Source organism: Stegodyphus dumicola, chromosome 3, assembly GCF_044657685.1.
Source record: "Stegodyphus dumicola isolate Sdum_Otavi_A_Nest chromosome 3, ASM4465768v1".
Lineage (NCBI taxonomy): Eukaryota > Metazoa > Arthropoda > Arachnida > Araneae > Eresidae > Stegodyphus > Stegodyphus dumicola.
The window spans coordinates 170,802,666-170,822,462 of record NC_140770.1 but is presented as its reverse complement, the minus strand read 5'-3'; the positions used below and the strand labels follow the sequence as shown (position 1 = coordinate 170,822,462).

At 34.1% G+C, this 19,797-nt stretch overlaps 1 protein-coding gene across 1 annotated transcript; it reads right to left on the bottom strand.

Moving 5' to 3' along the window:
* Positions 1-4,541: 4,541 nt before the first annotated feature.
* On the bottom strand, positions 4,542-12,240 carry LOC118185865 (uncharacterized). Its single transcript, XM_035355781.2, has 3 exons — positions 12,083-12,240; positions 6,361-6,581; positions 4,542-4,871 (listed from the first exon to the last, which is right to left on the bottom strand). The coding sequence occupies exons 2-3, from the start codon at positions 6,573-6,575 to the stop codon at positions 4,760-4,762; spliced, it is 327 nt and encodes a 108-aa protein (XP_035211672.1). The 5' UTR covers positions 6,576-6,581; positions 12,083-12,240; the 3' UTR covers positions 4,542-4,759.
* Positions 12,241-19,797: the final 7,557 nt, after the last annotated feature.

The following is a 19,797-nucleotide window of genomic DNA, read 5'->3' as shown; positions in this document are numbered from 1 at the left end:
GTAACGCTTTCGAACACTTTTCGAGTGACCGCCTAGAAGCGTCCGTAACGCTTTCGAGGTAGGCCGTCTTGACCGCCTAAACCCGGTCATAACGCTCAGAGGGCTAGGAGAAGTCCATCCTACACCCAGTGTGAGTGACAAGTCCGATCATTTTCATCTTAGTGAAGTAGACTTAAGCCATTTAGATGATGATAAAAGGAATGACATAATGAACTTGTTAAGAAAATATGAAAACTTATTTATAAATAAGGTACAAATTGCCAAAGTAGGAGAGCATAAAATAAGATGAAATGACACTGAAAGAAAGAAGCCATATGTGTATCGAATTCCAGAAGCATTGAAGCCTCAAGTAGATAAACAGATCGAAGAAATGTTGTCAATGGGATTGACTGAAGAAACCAACGCTGAAATTTCGTACCCTATTGTATGCGTTATGAAGAAAGACGGTAATCTTCGCCTTTGCGTTGACTTTAGATTCCTTAATGCAGTAACGAAACCAGATGACTTCCCTATGGAAAATCCTAAAGAGCTCTTATTCCACATTGGAAAAGCCAAAGTGATATCCAGCATTGATTTACTCAAAGGCTATTGGGCCATACCATTAGAAAGAGAAAGTCAAGAATTAGCATGTTTCAAGACACATCGAGCTCAGTATCAATTTAAAGTCATGCCTTTCGGGCTACGCAACGCCGCTGCAACATTTCAGAGAGTGATGAACCAGGCCCTTGCTAAATACAAAGATTTTGCTCGAGCCTACGTCGATGACATAGCTGTTTATTCAAATAGTTGAAATGAACATTTAGTACATCTTGACACCATTTTTTCAAAACTGTCAGAACTACAGTTTTCCGTAAATCTCAAGAAATGTTCCTTCGCTAAAACTCATATTAAGTATCTAGGACATATCATCGGTTCCGGCAGTCATCGTACAGATCCAGAGAAAGTGGAGGCTATCCAGAAATTAGCTAGACCTCAAACAAAAAAAAAAAAAAAAAAAAAAAAAAATTGAAAAGCATTCTAGGCCTATGTAATTATTACAGAGATTACATTCCACATTACGGCGAAACAGTTTATCCATTAACCGAGCTCACCAAAAGAAGAAGTCCTGAAGAGCTGTGCTGGACGGAAAAACACGACGAAGCATTCGATAAATTTAAGAAATGCCTAATGGAAGCACCTAGTCTTTATACCCCTGTTCCAGGGTTACCTTTCATAATTTAATGTGATGCATCTTCAACAGGTGTCGGAGCCTGCTTATCTCAACGGAAAACGGTTGTACCCGATTAGTTACGCCAGCCAGAAACTAACCAAAACACAACAAGCATGGCCAACTATCGAGAGGGAAGCTTATGCTGTTATTTGGAGCTTAAAAAAGTTTGAAACTTGGATTTTTGGATCACCTGTGGAACTGATAACTGATCACAATCCATTAACTTTCGTCACGAAGAACGCACCGCAATCTTCTAAGTTACAGAGATGGGCTTTAGCATTACAAAAGTATGGTACTACAATTTCACATTGCCCAGGTGCTAAGTTAAGCAATGCTGATGCGTTGTCTAGACTAGAAACTATTGAGTGACTTATGTGAAAGAAAGAACCTTTAATAGACATTTATGAACTCTTAAAATTATTATTTTTTTATGTGTGTTTCTTTTTCAGCTATTCTCCTAGAGACTTTTAAGTATATCATAGAAACTTTAAGTATTCTATTGCATTAGAATTGTTTGAATACTAATTTTTAATCATTTATATGTTACAGTTTAGAAGAAGTCTTGTAGTAGGCGTAGAACTAACCTGTATAAGTATTGTGTTATATATCTTTTAACTTCAGTATTGATTAATTTGTAGACTTTAGTAGGTAAGTAACTCTTTTGTTTGACGTCACCATAATTTTTCATATTTCAATAGGCTTTCACCCTATTTCAGTCTTGGATGGGGAGTGTGATGTATGGGTGACGCCAACCAACAAAATGTATAGAGGGCGCTGGCTTTTAATCTGAAGGCGCCAAAAGTTTTAGTTTCCAAGAGGGAGACCGACAGAGAGGTCATACGGAAGGCTCGAGGGAGCCATTAAGGAAAACGAAATTAACTTGTATTACTTTATATATTTCAGTTATTAATATTGTAGTTTAGTATTAGTTTTGTGTTTGTGAAATAAATATTAAAAATACAAAAGGGTGGAATTATTTATCTATGAGGCGGTGGATGAAGAAAGGGATGATATCACACTGTCTGTCGGAAATTCTGAAGATATGCTGTTTTTAAATATTTTGCGATTTTGCTGTTCAATGGAATTTTCTGTGGCATAAGCGCCAAGAATGTGATATGTAATAAATAAAGTAAAAACACAAAACGACAATAAAAATAAAAAAAAAAAAAAAAAAAAAAAAAAAAAAAAGGAGGTTGGTGAAGCCATCTTAGCAAGAAAACTGTACGTCCTTGTTGAACGAAAGTTCACTTGACTTTGGCTCCAAGGTAAAACCATATCCCAGTGTAGCAATGCAGATTTTTTTCGAATGTTATGCATATCGTAGACAGATTTCGTAAGGCAATTATGGCCAGAATTTTAGGTGAAGTGATAAGCAGTCTAAGATGAAGTGGAGTCGAAGAAGAGTAGTATGGCATACTGAAGAAGTTTGAAGACTGAGGTGTGCCGTGAATCGATATCTTCCGGAGAGCAGTCAGAGTGCTTGCAGCAGCGTCTAGAGTCCGAGCTTGAATGAGAAATTGCTTTAGTAAGCTGGTTGAAGATGCAGGAGGGAACGCTATTGGCTGTGGAGGAAAAGTTCTATTGGGTGAAGTGCGATCAACAGTGCGCTAAGTGGAAGGGGCTAAGCTCTTTTCAGATCAATAACCTGAGAAAAGATCAAAACTTAACGCTGCTTTGGAAATTCTAAACGTATACTTTTATGCTGCTTTTAAAAATTTTGTAATTTTTCTGTTAAATTGCATATGGCGTAAGTGCAAAGAAAATGATGATTAATAATAAAGCTAAAAAGGCAAAAAAAAAAAAAAGAACGGGTTGTTAGGAGTGTATGTAAGAGCATACTGTTAGACTGCGAGCTCAGCGAGATTTATTTAATGAATACTACGGCATGTTTTTAATTATATTACTTATTCTTGTCATCTTCCCCTCAACAAATTAAACTCAATCGGACATTGCAGCTTATCACACAGTTGGCCATCACTGAGATTACCACAGCCCGTTGAAAAGGTTTTTCTTGGTGGTCTCTTACCAAGATAAACTATGGCTACGAAAGCCCGAACAAGTTGATTCAGCTGCCCACTGTAGAATATTTTAATACATTTCTTACAAAAAAAAAAAAAAAAAAAAAATTCTACTGGAAAAAAGTAAGACAGTTTATAATTGCAAAAAGTACTTGTTACCTGCATAATTTGCGTTCTAATTATGTATTTACTCTAAAAATTCAACCTATAAACTTGCTTAGAAGCACGTTTCTATTTCTGTTGTTTTGGTGGATATTTTCTTTCAGTCGCTAAGAACAGATTCAGAGCAGGTTTCCTTCAGTGATTTTAAGATAAAATAATGCATCTGTCCAGAAATTTTAACGTACTTTCATACATTGCAGTTAAATTTCACAAGCACATATTTTAAAATTCAGTGTAACCCAAATAAATGCTACACTTTGTTTGTAAAAACTCGTTAAAACTTTGAATACAACGAAAAGAACGCATATGAAAACGGTGACGTAGCTTATTAAAACTGAAGAATTGTCATCTCGTGGTTGACTAAATGTTATAGTCATGGTTGCTACAGTTTGGTGCATTTTCAAAATCTGGCGACATCTATAAAGGTAATTGCACAAGTATGTAAGTGCCACTTTTTTTAAGAGTTTAATTTAACTGTTTTGCCACAAGATTTTATTATTGCATTAGGACAGAAGGAACTATTTCTATTACAGCATATAGCAGAAATGTAGCAAAAATAGTAAATCAATCAATGAAAGGATCTCCTGGTTGCGCTGTGTTGGTTGTATGTTTTATGGAAAGATGGAAAAACGAGCAAAACTACCTGAACCACTCTGGTATTTTGACAACATGTCTATTACTTTAATAATAGTCCCTTCAAGGTCGAAGTGACCCTTCTCTCATTTACGATCATGATGTGGGTAAGCATCCCCGCACAGAGGAGATAAGGAAATTTTAGTAGAGTTAAGAATCCGCTTTTCCCCAACACTCGTTGCCATGGTTACGAGTAATGCTTTGGGGAGAAGAAATGACCTTGATGTGCATAGTCCCTTCAAGGTCGAAGTGACCCTCCTCTCATTTACGATCATGATGTGGGTAAGCATGCCCGCACAGAGGAGATAAGGAAATTTTAGTAGAGTTAAGAATCCGCTTTTACTCCAACAGTCGTTGCCATGGTTACGAGTAATGGTTTGGGGAGAAGTAATGACCTCACATACTTATGCCTATTCTAAAATTATGAAACTGCTGTCTATTCTGCACATTATAAAGGATTGCAGTTTTCTAATTAGATGAAGAAAAACTATTTCAAGAAATCTAAGGAATGGACATAGTTTAAAAAATAAATCGGGTCTTTATTGATCAATATATAATAACAAGAGATATGTACAAGGGATTAGCGTGTGATGACTGGAAGACGCCTTCGTGGAAATAAACATGAGGTACACAGTAACAAATTGGAAAACATATTTACAGTGCGCTTGTGAAAGGGATTGCTTGAACAGCGTTTCTCCTCTTTCATTGATAGCAACCTAAGTCTAGAATGAGGATGTTACCAGTATCCTTCTCCACCTCCATGGCCGCCGATGGCTCCACCTCCGAAACCTCCTTGCCATGGGTCATGGACGAGCTGGGTGTGGGCGGACTGGCTGTGGCTGTGGACACTGTATGAAAAGACATCAATAATTATTATCTAAGGTTTTTACTGATACATTTGATGCAGTCATTTTTAAGATTTTAAATCCCATGTTTTAAACACTTAAGCGAAATGGAGTTATGTCAGAATGGTCACTTGTCTGCACCCACTAAAAATAAGTAAATTAGTTACACTTTATTTAAGATTGCGTTATTCCGAGATAGTTTCTGCTTTCATATATGCAATCATATCACATTTAGGAATTGTTTATTCTCCTTGTTTCTTCGTGTGAATTGGCTGAATTATTAAAAATATCGAAAACGAACATTTTTCAGCTGCCATATTGGATTGCACCAAATTCAAACGAAGACTATTGTCGCATAATTATTCGTTTAAGACAAGTTTCGTTTAACTCGGCAAGAAGTTTTGATTTTTAAAATATTATAGAATTTGGTGGTATAATTTTTTAAAAAAATCTAGGGAGTCAGTATTTGATTCCTAGAACGTCACGTTGTGTTTATTGCTTTCTTCTGACTCACATTTTCAGATGATTATGGAACACGTTTAAAATGCATTAAATGCATTCATTATCTAACGATTTCCGAGTATTTTAATTCATTGCATAACATCTGAATTAATTTTTAAGAGATACATTTGCTGTGTTTCATAGCTTTGTCAACAACTAGTTTTTATTCTGTTATCCTGTCCTTATTTGCATTTATTTTCCCCGCTCACTGGAAAAATATGTACATGACAGATAAAATTTAGAGCCCTTACGTTGGTGTTTAAATAGGGTTATTTGATTAGAAGGAGAATAGTCTAGAATCTATTATTAACAACAGTACTTCAGATGTTTGACGACGTTAGGCTAACTGATCTGTGAAACATTCTTAATTTATCTCGAAATTACTTTTAATATTTAAAAAAATTTAATTTAACTATACAACATTTTAGCAAAAGCGATGATAATGTTCCTATGTCAAGGAAAATTTAGATTCTCGTGCTCATACTTTGTCATCACTGACATAAATAAATATATTATTTCATACTTCTATATTTTTCATGTTTTATCAATCAAGTTTATTTTAATTGGATTATATAGTAAGAGAGTTAAGCAAATTTAATTAACATGCAAACTAATGATTTATTGATTTTAAATTAATTAACTTTTTTCTGCTTACAAAACAGTACAGAGCACTGATCTGTCTATACTCCAATACTTTGGTTGCCAAAAATACTGCGCTAAGCTCTCTGGTGTTCAAGTTTCATTTCATGATTTTGTTTAATATTACTTTTGATTTCACCTAACATTGTGGTTTTCTGTGTTTAGCTACTTTTCACATGATTTTTTTTATTTATTATTAAATTTCACTATAATTTCCAAATTTACTAAAGGTAGATTATTCTAATCTTTAAAATACATAATTGAAATCATTAGATTACTCTATGTTAATCTTCCTGTAAGGACAATCATTTATTGTTATTGTTAAATTTAGTAAAATTAAACTAATACTTACGGGTATTTGACGTGGCTGTCTTTTCCGAGCTTGATGGGGAAGGGCAAAGGCAAAGGAATGGGCACGAACCTAGGCTTGATAGCTTTAGCAATCAAGTAGGCAGCCAAGAGCTTTTTGTACCGAATTCCTCCTCCTGCTAAGACCTCAGGTGGGAAGATGCTGGCTCCAACTAAGACGATGGCGACGGCCATGCACAGAAATTTACAACTGACCATTGTGATCTGAAACAGAAATTAAATTACTTTTCTTTTTTTTTTTTACTTTACGGATTTTTAAAGCAGTGTTTAGCCTCAATAAAACAAAAACGAAGTTCGCACAAGTTTGCAAGTTTACTCAATTGGGTTATTTAAATGAATTTATCAATAATAAAATTATTGTCTTATTAATTAATACAATAATAATTGTATAATCATATTAAACTCTGTATAATTGTGTAATGATACTAAATTATGCTTACTTTTATCCAAGCAAAAATTATTATTACTAATAGTTAATAGTACAATAGTTAAGGTTATCAATGAATTAATGTCGTGACAGTTCAAGTGAACCGAGATATAAAGAATACAATAAAGACAGCTCTTCATAAACTACAAAATGTAACCGTAAATATTTCAATATGATGCTAATTTATTAAATTATTAAAAAAATTTACTTGTGATTATGTGACTACATAATGCATAAAATTAAACAAAAACATTTGCATGCAATATATAGTTTTAAATATCCTCTCAATACATGGAAGAAATAAAATAAATCAAAAATGTTTTGTAATAATTGAACAAAATTAAAATGTTAACTGGTAAAATTTCATGCAATAAGTATGAATAAATTTAAGTCTTTCTTATTAAGTATTAACACAATAATAAGGAAATAAAATAAATTTTACAGTAATAAAAGAAAGTGGAAGATTTCTTAAAAATAAATTAAATCAAGAAAATTATAAAATAAATTAAATCTACGAAAACATTCTTAAATTTAATTTATTTAAGGATATTGTAACTATAATTACTTATAATTATCAGTCATGAATTCTATTACTTGCATGATAGAACTGATAAGACATAACTAACTAATAAAAACAATGTGACAGTAATAATATTAAAAGAAATGGTTGGAAAAAATTCTAACAAAACTTCAGGCGCTTCTATCAAAAATAGATTTGTAATCCAACGGTTTTCAAGTGCGTGGTCACGGCAAGACGAAGTTCAGAAAATGATAAATGACAACAGTAATATAAAGTTTAAAAAGAAAACGAATTTTAGCAAAACATAACTGACAAAATATTTAAGGATAAACGACGTTTTAAAGATATTGAAGAGGACAGACACTGAAGGATAAGTGTCAACGATCGGACAGCATTCTGTGGACCTTTTAACTCTGACTTTCACATGCCTGTGAATTGTTTCTTTTTGTGATGTGAGTAATAAAACGTGAATGCATTTTATCTATAAAATTTTCTTTTGTAATACCAATACCCTCAGTGTTAGGTTAGTTTTAAAGAAGAAGAATAAAATATTTAAGAAGCTAACAACGCTTAGATTTATAGCAATTTGGTTATATATTTATTTATTCAAGAGTTATTTAATTATAGTTCTTTAAGAAAACTATTTCGCAATATCCTTCTGAATAATTAGTTCAAAATAATAAATCTTAGACGACCCACGCATTTGTGAGGACTTTCCCCTTCTCACAGAATTAGGGCAAAGATCACTTCACTATAGAAAAGGAAAGCAAAAGTTGTTTTTTTAGGTCGGCCGGACCTACCGGTTTGCTTCCTTTCCCGCCTTTTATGACGAAAATATTCCACTTCCTTTAACGATTTTGTCTGGAGGATGGTGTGAAACTATATTCATTTAGGATATCATCTATTTTTCGTCCGAGCGACCTGACGAAAATCTAGATTCCTTGCGACGTTTATTTCTATAGTACATTGAACTATTTGGAGAAAATGCTTCCAAATAAAAAAGATTGCGTTCGGTAACGAAATGATGTTTTAGTGAATGCTTTGTTCTCTACAATATGTTGTCAATGATCGCTTTTCAAAGCGAAAAAGAGAGCTGTTCTTCGACTTAAGAGTAAAAAAAAACTGCTTAAAAAACAAAATGCAAGATGCCGCAAAGAACACTAGAGTTATCTGCCTAAGAGAAGGGATACCTTCGTGGATGATTTTCTATGGGAAACTGGCTCGTATTGACGTTACACCTAGGGAAAACCACGAAAATAACCATACAGCCAGCCCGTTCGCCTCGTATCGAATCCGGGTCGATCCGAGGTCGAAATTTAGCTGTCTTAACCACTGGTGGAGCACAAGGATAACATGGTCCACTTTCTTTTAGAATATTCTCTACGGACATCTTCTGAGACAGATGGCCATTAAGTGTCTTACTATAACAGAAAACGTAACATAACCTCTTACATATTTAAAATGGAAGAATATTCCTTATTTACGATTTAGATCTTTAAAATGAATAAAACTGGAGTAACCGAATGACTAAAAGTAATAGTTTGCTAATATATGCTCTTGATGAATTGTTTGGAATTCAAAGCATGTGAGAGAAGATCTAGTAGATAAAAGCAAATTTAAATTTTCAAAATATTTTTCAGTTGCATCTTAAATTAATCTGGCTTTATTTAGAAAGTGTTAGACATTTTGAAAGGAATTTAACACTAATCTTTCTTCAGGGAGCAAAGGTATTCAACAAGAAAATCTATTTTAAGATTTCATCTGATATGGCGGATATTTTCTATAAAATCATTATCAGTTTAAGATTGAATTTTGCCTAACTTTAAATGATAGGATTTAGAATAGGAGTCTTTTTTATCTTTTAAACCTGTATTTATTTAAATTGCTTATATTTTGGTTTCACAAAATGATACAAAATACACGAATTCTAAGAAATATTGATATTATTCTATGGAAATCTCAGTTAACGAATCATAGTTAACCGAAAAGTTTTTGACTGACTAGATCATATTCGAAATAATAGTGAAAGCTTTCACTTGTACCAAATAAACACGACGCATGTATAAAGCGTGCAAATTTATCGCAGAATTATCCGTGTACTATGCATTGACTAAACTGGACCAGCCTGAAAGATGCAAAAATACTTTAGTATGGAATTTCCTAATGCCTAAATCCATTTGAAAGAATTAAGAATTTAGATTTATTACAGATTTATTTGCCGAAAAAAATATGAAGTTAGGAATGTTTTCCTTTTCGTAATAGCTAATAATGACAATTTCTTAGATTTAAAGGCATAAGATTTTCGAGGAAACCTTTAGAGATTATTTAGATAAGTTGTCATGTAGACTGTTAAAGATATGAAAATATATGAAATTACCATGACCTTTCTAATGTAGAGAGGTTGATTTTGGTTTATTTTATTACTGCAAAGCATACGAGGACTATCTGCCTAACGGAAGGGATGCCTTCGTAAAGGACTTTCTAAGGAAAACTAGCTCGTATATACATCTAATGTAGGGAGGAAGCACGTGACTATTTAATGAGATGAAGGAATGAAGCTGTGTAACATACTTACAATGGTTTAAGGGCATTTAAAAGTATTAATTATGATAATACTAATTTTATCTTGATCCATATCAGTTTACAAGCTAGTCTGATAACTTTAACTGGCTATCGGAAATACGACTCTGTAATATAGATAGAATATATATGTGCCTTAAAAATTTTAAGTACTTTTAATGATAATAAATATGTATGTGTAGTTTGACTTATGCCGATTTTTAAATAATTCGTAAAATTTTTTAACTTTATAAATAAGTAACGTATTTTCTGTGTAGTTCCTTCCTAAAATAAAATACATTTTCTGAGGATTTATGAAATTAATAATTTCTTACTTTTCATTCCATTTATATGTTTTAAAATTATCATATAAAAAAAGGAGGACTAAATTTGCTAAGTCTTACGCACATTTCACTGTAATAATTATTTCAGTTTTAAAAATAAGCTTATTAACCAAACTTGTAATAAACTGTTATATTCAAGAATATCATAGCCAGTTTATTTTAAAAACTTTATTGACGTTCTCACTGAAATTTTTAATGTAAGTATTATTTGAAATACTGTTGAGTTGTCAATTAAAGAAAAGCATAAAATTTAAATTCATTATTGCTATTTCCTTAAAATTTCTTACATGATACATTTAGATGACTTATGAAACAACTAAACAAACTGCTAAAAAAAAAGAAGCAAATGTTGTTGAGAATTTAACTAACGCATTTTAAATAAAAGAAACTTGAAATTTATTGTTAATATCTACAGAATAAAAAATTCGAATGCTTCATATTTTGCAATAACTAATAAGCCTTCATAAGATTCGAAATTATAAAATAGTACACTAATAATATAATTAAATATGCATTATCAACTACTGAATTTTTTAATTACTGTACTCACTTTCTAAAATATATTCGAACTAAACACAATGTAATATTAGAAATAAAAAATAAATTATTTTTCTTAAAACTGGAATTAAATTTGTAAATAAGCTGAATTTGATGCATTTTGCTTAAATCTGTGGAAATAAGAATGTTTTAATCTCACTTTTATTTATTCAACTCTTGATATTTTTAAATTAAAATACTAGAAAATCAAATAAAGATTAGGTCCCTAAGCATATCCTGCTGTTATGTTCATTACACAATTCAAGAAATATTTAAGTTTATGCCTATCATTTTCTAAAAAAATTATTGCAATTACTCGAGTTAAAGCTCCGTATTAAATACGATTTTTACAATAAATTCGATTTAAAATGTAAAATTCAGTATCTGCATTCCAAGAAGGTTTCTTAAATGTTGCTGACATAACATTATTTGACCATCAGTTACCTAACCTAAATGCGTGTCCCTCAAAAGCTACGTCAGTTATTCAACTCATTCTAGCGTGTAAATCGGCTAAGTTCAAGGACGTTCTTCCAGTAACGTAGTGATTACTGTTACTCAAGAGACCTAAAAGACTGCAGTTCGTATTGAGTTCTTACAGGCGTTTAAAACCTGTTCCGGCGGAAACCTCTGAAAGAATATTAAATTACTATTATTGCAGTAAGTTAAAGAATATGAATGGATTAAATACTTAACGGGACTTCTGAAGAAATTTTAGTCTCTTTCTCTTTGACTGAAATTTTGAACGAAAATTTGCTTTAGTTTTTAGAAGTTAAAAACAATCACGAATTATATTTATAATGTTGAAAGGAAAACCATTTATTCTGAAAAACCCTGTCTTTAATTTTTCGGTCTGAAGTAACGCGATTGCTAGACAGTTTCTGTTTTAACAGCCGTGAGCTAAAACTGATTTTTTAGCGAAGAAATTTACGTTAGGTCATCATAACTCTTTACATCGCTCCATTGAAAATAGGCAATAGGCTCATGGACAGCATTATACGCGAAAATGCAGTCAAATGCCATCATACAAGATCCGAAAGCATGTTCTTTGCAAATTATGTTTTCTCATTTAGAGAAAAAACATACCTATTTCTGTTTGATTTTAAACACATGGGCTGTGTTAACACAACTGATCGCCTGAAAAAATGTCGTATAATATCCAAATGCCTTTCATCGAGCCTATATTTGCGGAACGAAACGGTGTATATCCAAATGTCGAAGTCGGGTTAGAATCACCATTTTGCTTCCGAAAAACCTTTGCAATAGCTTTGAACATTGCTTTATAAGTATTATAATCCACATGTGCTGATGCATTGCTTACCTCTGTCTTTAGGAGGATAGATCCTTAGGAGGAGAGTTGGTTTAAACCTTTCTTGTTGGAAGAGTTGACGAATTTGATGCAATGTTCGGGACAGACAACCCTTTTATATTAAACTAACCATGGCCCTTGGCTTTCCTTAAAGTCCCATGTGCCCCAATTGGACAGAAGTTGTCCGCCACACCTCCCCCGCGGTCAGAGACGAAAAAAGCAACGCGTGTGTTGCTATAATTGTTTACAACGGCAAATCGCCCTTTCCTTTGTTTAGTTGTTGAGAGACAACTCGTTATTCGACTGCTCTCGTTAATCTGTAGCAGGCGGTAGAACCACCTCGATTTCGAAGGCACGGCACGTCCAATAGGATCGTCCCAAATAACCCCGGGCGTCCGTTCATCCAGGTGTTCGTGTCCCAGAATGGCTAGATGATGATGTGATATAAGAATCCACTTTTTCCTTCACTATAAGCAGCTCTGTTGTTCTTTTTTTTTTGTGTGTGTGAGGCACTTTCCCAATCGGTTTCGCTCTCATCGGTTGCTCTAGGCTCACTTTCAGTGCAGAAATAATGGACATTTCACTTTCAGAGAGGAAATTGCCCAAAGGACATTAAATATCTTCTACTTTAAGGGGGAAAATGAACGAAACGGGGACATTCGCTGTGAAAATAGGATTATGTCCATTTCCACTGTATTAAGGGAATCACCTTTTACTGAAAGGATAAATTCAATTTTTATCCTTTTCTAATTTGTTACGCAATTGTTTGGGAAAGTTTTCTATTATGTTCCCCCCCTCAGAGATAAGAAAGAAATGAGCATTAACAAGCGATGTAAAATTTTTATTTTTTACAACTTGAATTGTTCGAATAGTTTTTAGAAATACACTAAGCTACTACATTTCAACGGGATTTTGATGTTTCAATAATGTAAGTGCTTAGCACATTTAGAACAAATGAAATAAACCATTGTAATGGCAAACTTTGTAATAATGGAGATATTTGTATTAATATTTCGATAGTGCTGAATGATTTAACACTGTTAAGCAAATTTCAGGGACTTCACATATGAATATGTACAAATAACATAGATAATATAGATAATAATAATGTATATATATATATATATATACTTGTTTGACTTCTCCAATAATTAGTAGGTTATTTTTGAAGTAGAGGGCATAAAAAATGAGCAATGCCCTCGCCGTTACCTGGACTTTTCGAATATGCGCCGAGTGTGCTACCGTTACAATACGAATCATGCCTGAAGTAGGGAGAAATACCTTACATATCCTCTCTTTTAAAAGGGCAATTGGGAATTAGGGGATCCAGTTGCCAAATCCTTGTGGTGAGAAATTATTGTACACCACCTTTTAGTTTGGGTGCCGCTATAGAGTCATTAAGTTTTTATGTTGGAGATATGAAAAATATGCAACTGGACTCGAACCCTGAATCTCTGAATACTCGTTGAGAATGCTTCAAATTACATTACGAAGGCATGCAGAAAGGAGGGAGAAAATACCTTATACATTGATTAATTATTTGTTTTATTTAATTCTCTTTCTTTTATTTTTTTAACCTTCACTAGGGAATATGAATGTATGAATTTAGAATCTGAATCAGTGTTGGGATTCCAAAGTATTAAGAAATGGTAAGTGATAAAATTAACTGATGAGTAATTAAAAATATATTATACTTCAATTCCAACAAATTATTTTCCTAATTAAAAATATTTTAAGAAACGTTTCCGTAGAATTGGTGCGTTAGGTTATTTGATCATGGCGAAGTACAATAAGGCTATCCGCCTAAGGGGAAGGGTGTCTTTGGGGAGAATTTTCTAAGGAAAAATGACTCATTTTGCATTTTGGGAAAACCATGCAGCCAGCCATTTCTAACCCGGTTCGAGCTATCAGTATTCAGTAGTGTTAATCACTCGGCCACTGACTGAGCGTCGAATTGATGCAAACCAGATAAAAGTCTGAAATGCTTTTAATTTCTTGTACAGAAATAAGCACGTTCTTCACATGTGGTTTTGTAGTGAAGTAAACAGTATATCATTGCTATGAGCCAAAGACTAGAATTCGATTTTCGGCGAAAGTGCAGTCATATTGTCAAGAAACTTCTTTCATGAGCAATTTTTTTTAAAATTTAGGGGTGGCAATCTTAAGAAAGTACGCGGACAGCCAATGGCCTAGGAACGGCCCTACCTTTATGCTAGTTGACCATTGTTCTCCAAGACAGAAACTGTCACAAGGATATAAAAAATTAAATGCATTTTCCCATATCTGCGGTCGGGGTATAAGTGGTTAGTTTGTCCAGCTGGTCATTGCAAGAACCATAATTCGAATTCCGACGATTGCACAGTTGATTTCATAAGAGTTCCTTAAGGAAGGTAAGTACCATAAAGGGTCATAAGCAAAAAAGTGCCATAAGGAGCATGTACAAAGGCTCATATAAAATTTTTATGAAGCCATTGGCCATCGGAACTTAACATTTGCTGGACCAGAAATGCCCTAATCATTAAGCAAAATAAGCACGTGTTTAGGCCATTAAAGGTACGGGTCACCAAATTGAATTAGTTGCTACTTCAAAGGATTTCGAAGCAATATACATTTCGAGGTTGAATTTTAAAATTTTGAATATTTTATTTACGGATTTTCGGCCAAATGGAAACAAACTCTTCTTGTCCCGTCCTCGGAGCAAAGGAAAAATGCCTGTTGGTCTTTTTGGAATAGATAAATTATATTAGAGTGCCTTGAAAGTAACGATTTGGGTAATTTTTTATTGTTCACATCCCCAAGAAAATTTGCTAACTCAGTGGCGATTTTGTGATTTGGTGGAAATCATATGTTTGGCTCTCTTAATGAGTAACTCATGAGTAACATTCTGATCATAAGTGATAATAAAAAGAAGCATTTTATACAAAACAAGGAATTTTATGAGCAAAGAAAAAATGGTCGATGTTTACACTTTTTTTTTCGGCTTTAGTTTATGAGGTATTTCTCCCGTCTTCTTAGCATGCCTTCGTGGTGTAATAGTCAGCACGCTCGGCACGTTTTCAAGAGATCTGAGATTCTAGCCCCTGCGAGGGCACTGCTCCTTTTTCACCTTTCCTGCATAAAAAAAATCCTAATGTCTCTACAGTGGTGCCCGAAGTAAAAAAGGTGGTGGATGATGATTCTTCACCACCAGGATTTGGCGATTGGATCCCCTAATCCCCACTCGCCCTTTAAAAGGGAGTATATAAGCATGCCTTCGTGATGTAATGGTCAGCACATTCGGCAAGTATTCGAGAGGTCCGTGGCTCGACACCCGGCGAGGGCATTGCTCATTTTTCATCTCACCTCCTTTAAATTAAAAAAAAAAAAGAAAAACCACCCTGATGTTTCTACAAGTTAACATTGCATTCTCCATTTGCGAAATCGTAAAATTTAGGATTAACTAAAAAAATTAAGACCTAATTAACCAAAATTTCACCATCAGTTCTTCAGCAGAAATAAAGGTGTTAGAATTGAAAGGTTTTTTTAAAAGAAAAACCACTTAATTTTACAATTAAGAACAAGTGTTTAAGATTTGCTTTAAGCTTAATACCTGCGATTAAACCTCTGATTTTCATATTTCCTGTCATTATTTAAATTAACTAATTATACAGGGATAACTAACCAAATGACTATATAGTGGCGCCCGAACTAAACGGTGGTATATGATGTTTCTTTACCATGAGGATTTGGTGATTGGGTTCCCTAATCCCCAGTCATCTTTTGAAAGGAAGGATATAAGGGGATTTTCTGGCTCCTTTCTGTATGCCTTGGTAGTGTAATAGTAGTACACTCGGCTCGTATTCAAGGGGTTCAAGTTCGAGTCCCAGCGGCGGCATTGCACATTTTTCATGTTTTCTACTTCAAAAATCCTAATGACACTACAAGTTTAGCCCCCCCCCAAACTGTAACAGTGTTAGTGACTCTGACTGCTGAACAGAAGGGCCCGGGCTCGAATGCCGGAGGAGGCATGAATGTTTGTAAATGTATATTGTCTGTGAGGCATAGGGCACTTTAAATATGAGGCGAGACGGAAATCCTCTCAAGAGGTTAGTGGTAGGGGAAGAGGAGACCCACGGACACCCCTCCTTCCCCCCGTCGTCCGTTTATCCATCAAAACTGGGGGGCAGAAATGAACAAAGTCGTACTATCGCCTGCATGGTTCTCAAGGCCCTTGCTAACGACAGGCGCAGTCTTGCTCTTCTATTTTGTGGGCTCGTTCTTATGCTACTGTCAGACAAGCGAGATATGTCACAACAGCAATAACAACATTTACTGAGTTTATGATTTCCAAACTTCATTTTGGCTCAAAACTGTACATCGATTATACAAGATATTCCAAACATAGTCCACTAATGTGCATTTCTTGAAAGAATTGGCTGTAGATCCTCGTTACCAATTTTAGGAAAGAATTAGTAAGCTTAGCCAGGTACAGGTACAAGTGGGTGGAACACCAGAAGTTCATAGTTGTTAGTACAGGTATAAGCCCATTGCACTTACTCTACAATTCCTCTCCAGTTTTCAGCAAATAAACCCCGGGAAACGGTCCTATGATCTCTCACCCTTGTTCTCCAACCACTAGCCTCTCGAGAGGAAATTCGGCTCGCCATGTATTTTGTGTGCTCCCTTGCTACACAGACACTACGCACTTACAAAGATCTATGCCTTTTCCGGGATTCAAGCTCGGGACCATCGGCTCGACAGTCAGCGTCGCTAACCAATATACCGGCTGGGCGGGCCTAAGGAGACAGTAACTTTTCCATTACAGTACTAAAAAACTACTAGAAAGGGTGTCGGCTAAAAAACATCTCCACAAAAGCATTGCGAGTGATGAAATCTCGGAGAAAACAACGCGAGGAGAAAACCTCGTCGTATAAAACATCGTGACAGAAAAGAAAGCAAGGAGAAAACATCGCATTCTAAAACGCCGTGATAGAAAATAAAGCGGTGCAAACACTTTGCAATCTGAAACATCGTCATACAAAATATCGTAGTAAAAAAACACATACAAATTATCATATGATGATAACATGGGCAAACATGGGCTTTCTGACGATCAACATTATAAATGAATTTTACTCCATTATATCAATAATATTTCATATTTTTTGTATTAACTAATAAATTTTTACCGAAAAAGAAAGAAGTTAATTAAACTTTTAAAATCTAAAAACTAGAAAAAAATAATGCTGCGTGAAGCAGCTAACAAAATTTGAAACTTATGCTTCTAATTGTAACCAAGAGTCATTATATAATTAACCTTTTTTATAACAACCTATTAGTATATTTTCATGAAAATATATAATATAAAATGTTTAGAAAAGGAAGATACATAAGTTTAAAATTTATAAGGTCAATTATTTAAATTAACTAATTATTTATAATTAGTCATTACTGTAACTGCTCCTTTTCGTTTTCCTCACAAGAATACAAATGAGATAGCCAGATGTAAACTGGGGCTTTTGGAGTTTTATGACAGGGTATTTTTCTAGCCTCGCTTGCACGCTACCAGTTAAGTTTCCTTAATTTTGTAATTTTGGCTCTCTGGCAGAACTACTGAGCCAGCTTCGAGTAAGATTTAAATTGTACAGTCTTTGACTACAGTTAAATTTTTAACCTAAAACTAACTGTTCTGTTTAGCTGCATTAAAACGAGTTGTGACTGATATGTTAGTACAAGAAAGTACGTTTTGTTATAAATTCTGTTTAAATGAGATGTTTTATTGGTGTTATTAGATTAACTACCAGTTTCAGATTGAGAAAAGCCTCACAAATTCTACTGACTGTTTTATGTATCATTAACTATTATTAATTTTCAGATTATGAATGCTCAAGTTTCCTTCTTCCTTAACGAATGAAATATAGAGAGAAAATAGTATTTCTTTCTTCTTGTGTTCCAAATAATTGAGCGAAAATTCACTTAAATTTATTTAGCCAGAAAACGCATGTTTAAGATGTTATCATCATACGATGATTTGTATATGTTTTATGTTTTACCACACTATTTTGCACAACGACGTTTTAAAACTGCGACGTCTTTGCGCCTCTTTATTTTGTGTTACTCTGATTTATAACACAGTATTTTGAAACTGCAATGTTTTCTCCTTGCTTTCTTTTCTCCCACGGCGTTTTGTACGAAACGACGATGTTTCACCTTGCAATGTTTTCTTACTGTTCGCGATGTTTTCGGCTAACTCTAATAAATGGTATCTCGGGTATAATCTGATCAGAAGAGTGTGAATGTTTTTTGCTTGGTTAATTCAACTACGAAAAACCTTTTCTTAATGACGATCCCTTCTTATTGAGCTCGCATTGAACAGCAGTTTAAAGAAATCTTTAGTCAATTACGAGTTTTCCTTTATCATTCACCCAACGGTGTAAATTGGAAGTTTATTTAAAATTTCGAGCACCTCCGTAGCCAAGGGAATAATTTAATTAGTTACTTTTTAGTTCCATCAAGTTCCAAACAATGGTAAACGGGACGGCTGCATGGGCTTTTATCCTAGATAGGTTTTTCCTATACAGGATGATTCCAAACAATGCCAATGCCAATGATTTGAAAATTACGGAGTGCCTATGGTTCAAAACCATTTACCTCCTCATCAGAATTACTAAAAGCGAGCAGAAATAGGAAAAAATTTTGCATAAGTGATTTACTTGATGCACACTAGAGGGAGCCACTGGCTCGAGAAAGTTTAGGGATAGAGATAAGATAATAAAAACTTAAGTATCATAATCTTTTTATAAGTTTTTAGGTTTTATAATTTTTTTTTGTATTTTATATTTTATACTTTTTTTGGTTTTTGTAAATTTTTTATACACAATACTAACACTAAAGCAAAAAGCGGAGAGGAAAGAGTTTAAGATTAATAGGCTCATTGGCATTATTCCAAACAATGGAAAAAATGAAAACGCAGGTACAAGGGACAGAAATAAGCAGATTTCATAAGTGAAAAATTGTGCAGAAATGGCGCATTGAATGCAGAAATGCGGAATGGTGCAGAGGAATTTCGTTCATAAAATGCATAAAATGAAACTTCTTATTGGTGTGATTTAAAGCATACCTCTCGAAACTGGCACGGGGAATTATGATATGTACTAGCAGAGCGTTCAGCAGCGTCCTGTGTCACCTCAACGAGCCACTTCTGCACTACAAAATCTGCTTATTTCGACTCCCTTTACCTACCTTTGCTTTTGCCAGATATTATTGAATCACACTGCATGTAAATGAATACAACCCGTTTTTTTAAGTCTTCTACTGTCTGTCTACAAGAAGAACAGCTCCCGCCACTTGTCTGACGAGTGCCGGTCGATATACCAACAAGTCTAGTATATTTCAAATAAGGGCGAAACAAGGGTTGCTTTATTGTTATTTTGCTTTTGTCGACTGTTGGCTGAGGGGAAAAGAGTTGTCATTTGTCTTCACTCCTACAGAAAACGGATCAAGGCCTGTTTCTATGGCAAAAGACAGCTGCAGACTAACTGGCGAGAGCTTTTCTTATGATAGGCAAACTGTAAGCAGGAGTTTCCCTCAGTCCTTATATACTTTGCATAATCAAAATTATCCAGTGCAATGCAGTTTCATAATTTCCGAAAATAGAAAATTCATGTTGAGTTTGACGTCTGCTTTAACGTACACAATCAAACAGCAGATTACATGCCAGAAAAAGTTCTAGATGTTTACAAAATTTT

What these genes read in the sequence shown, in the direction of transcription:
- LOC118185865 (XM_035355781.2), bottom strand. Translation starts at nt 6,575, where the DNA reads ATGGTCAGTTGTAAATTTCTGTGCATGGCCGTCGCCATCGTCTTAGTT. An exon ending in GACAGCCACGTCAAATACCC is followed by an intron (nt 4,872 to 6,360) that starts GTAAGTATTAGT and finishes CTTTTCATACAG; the next exon opens with TGTCCACAGCCACAGCCAGT.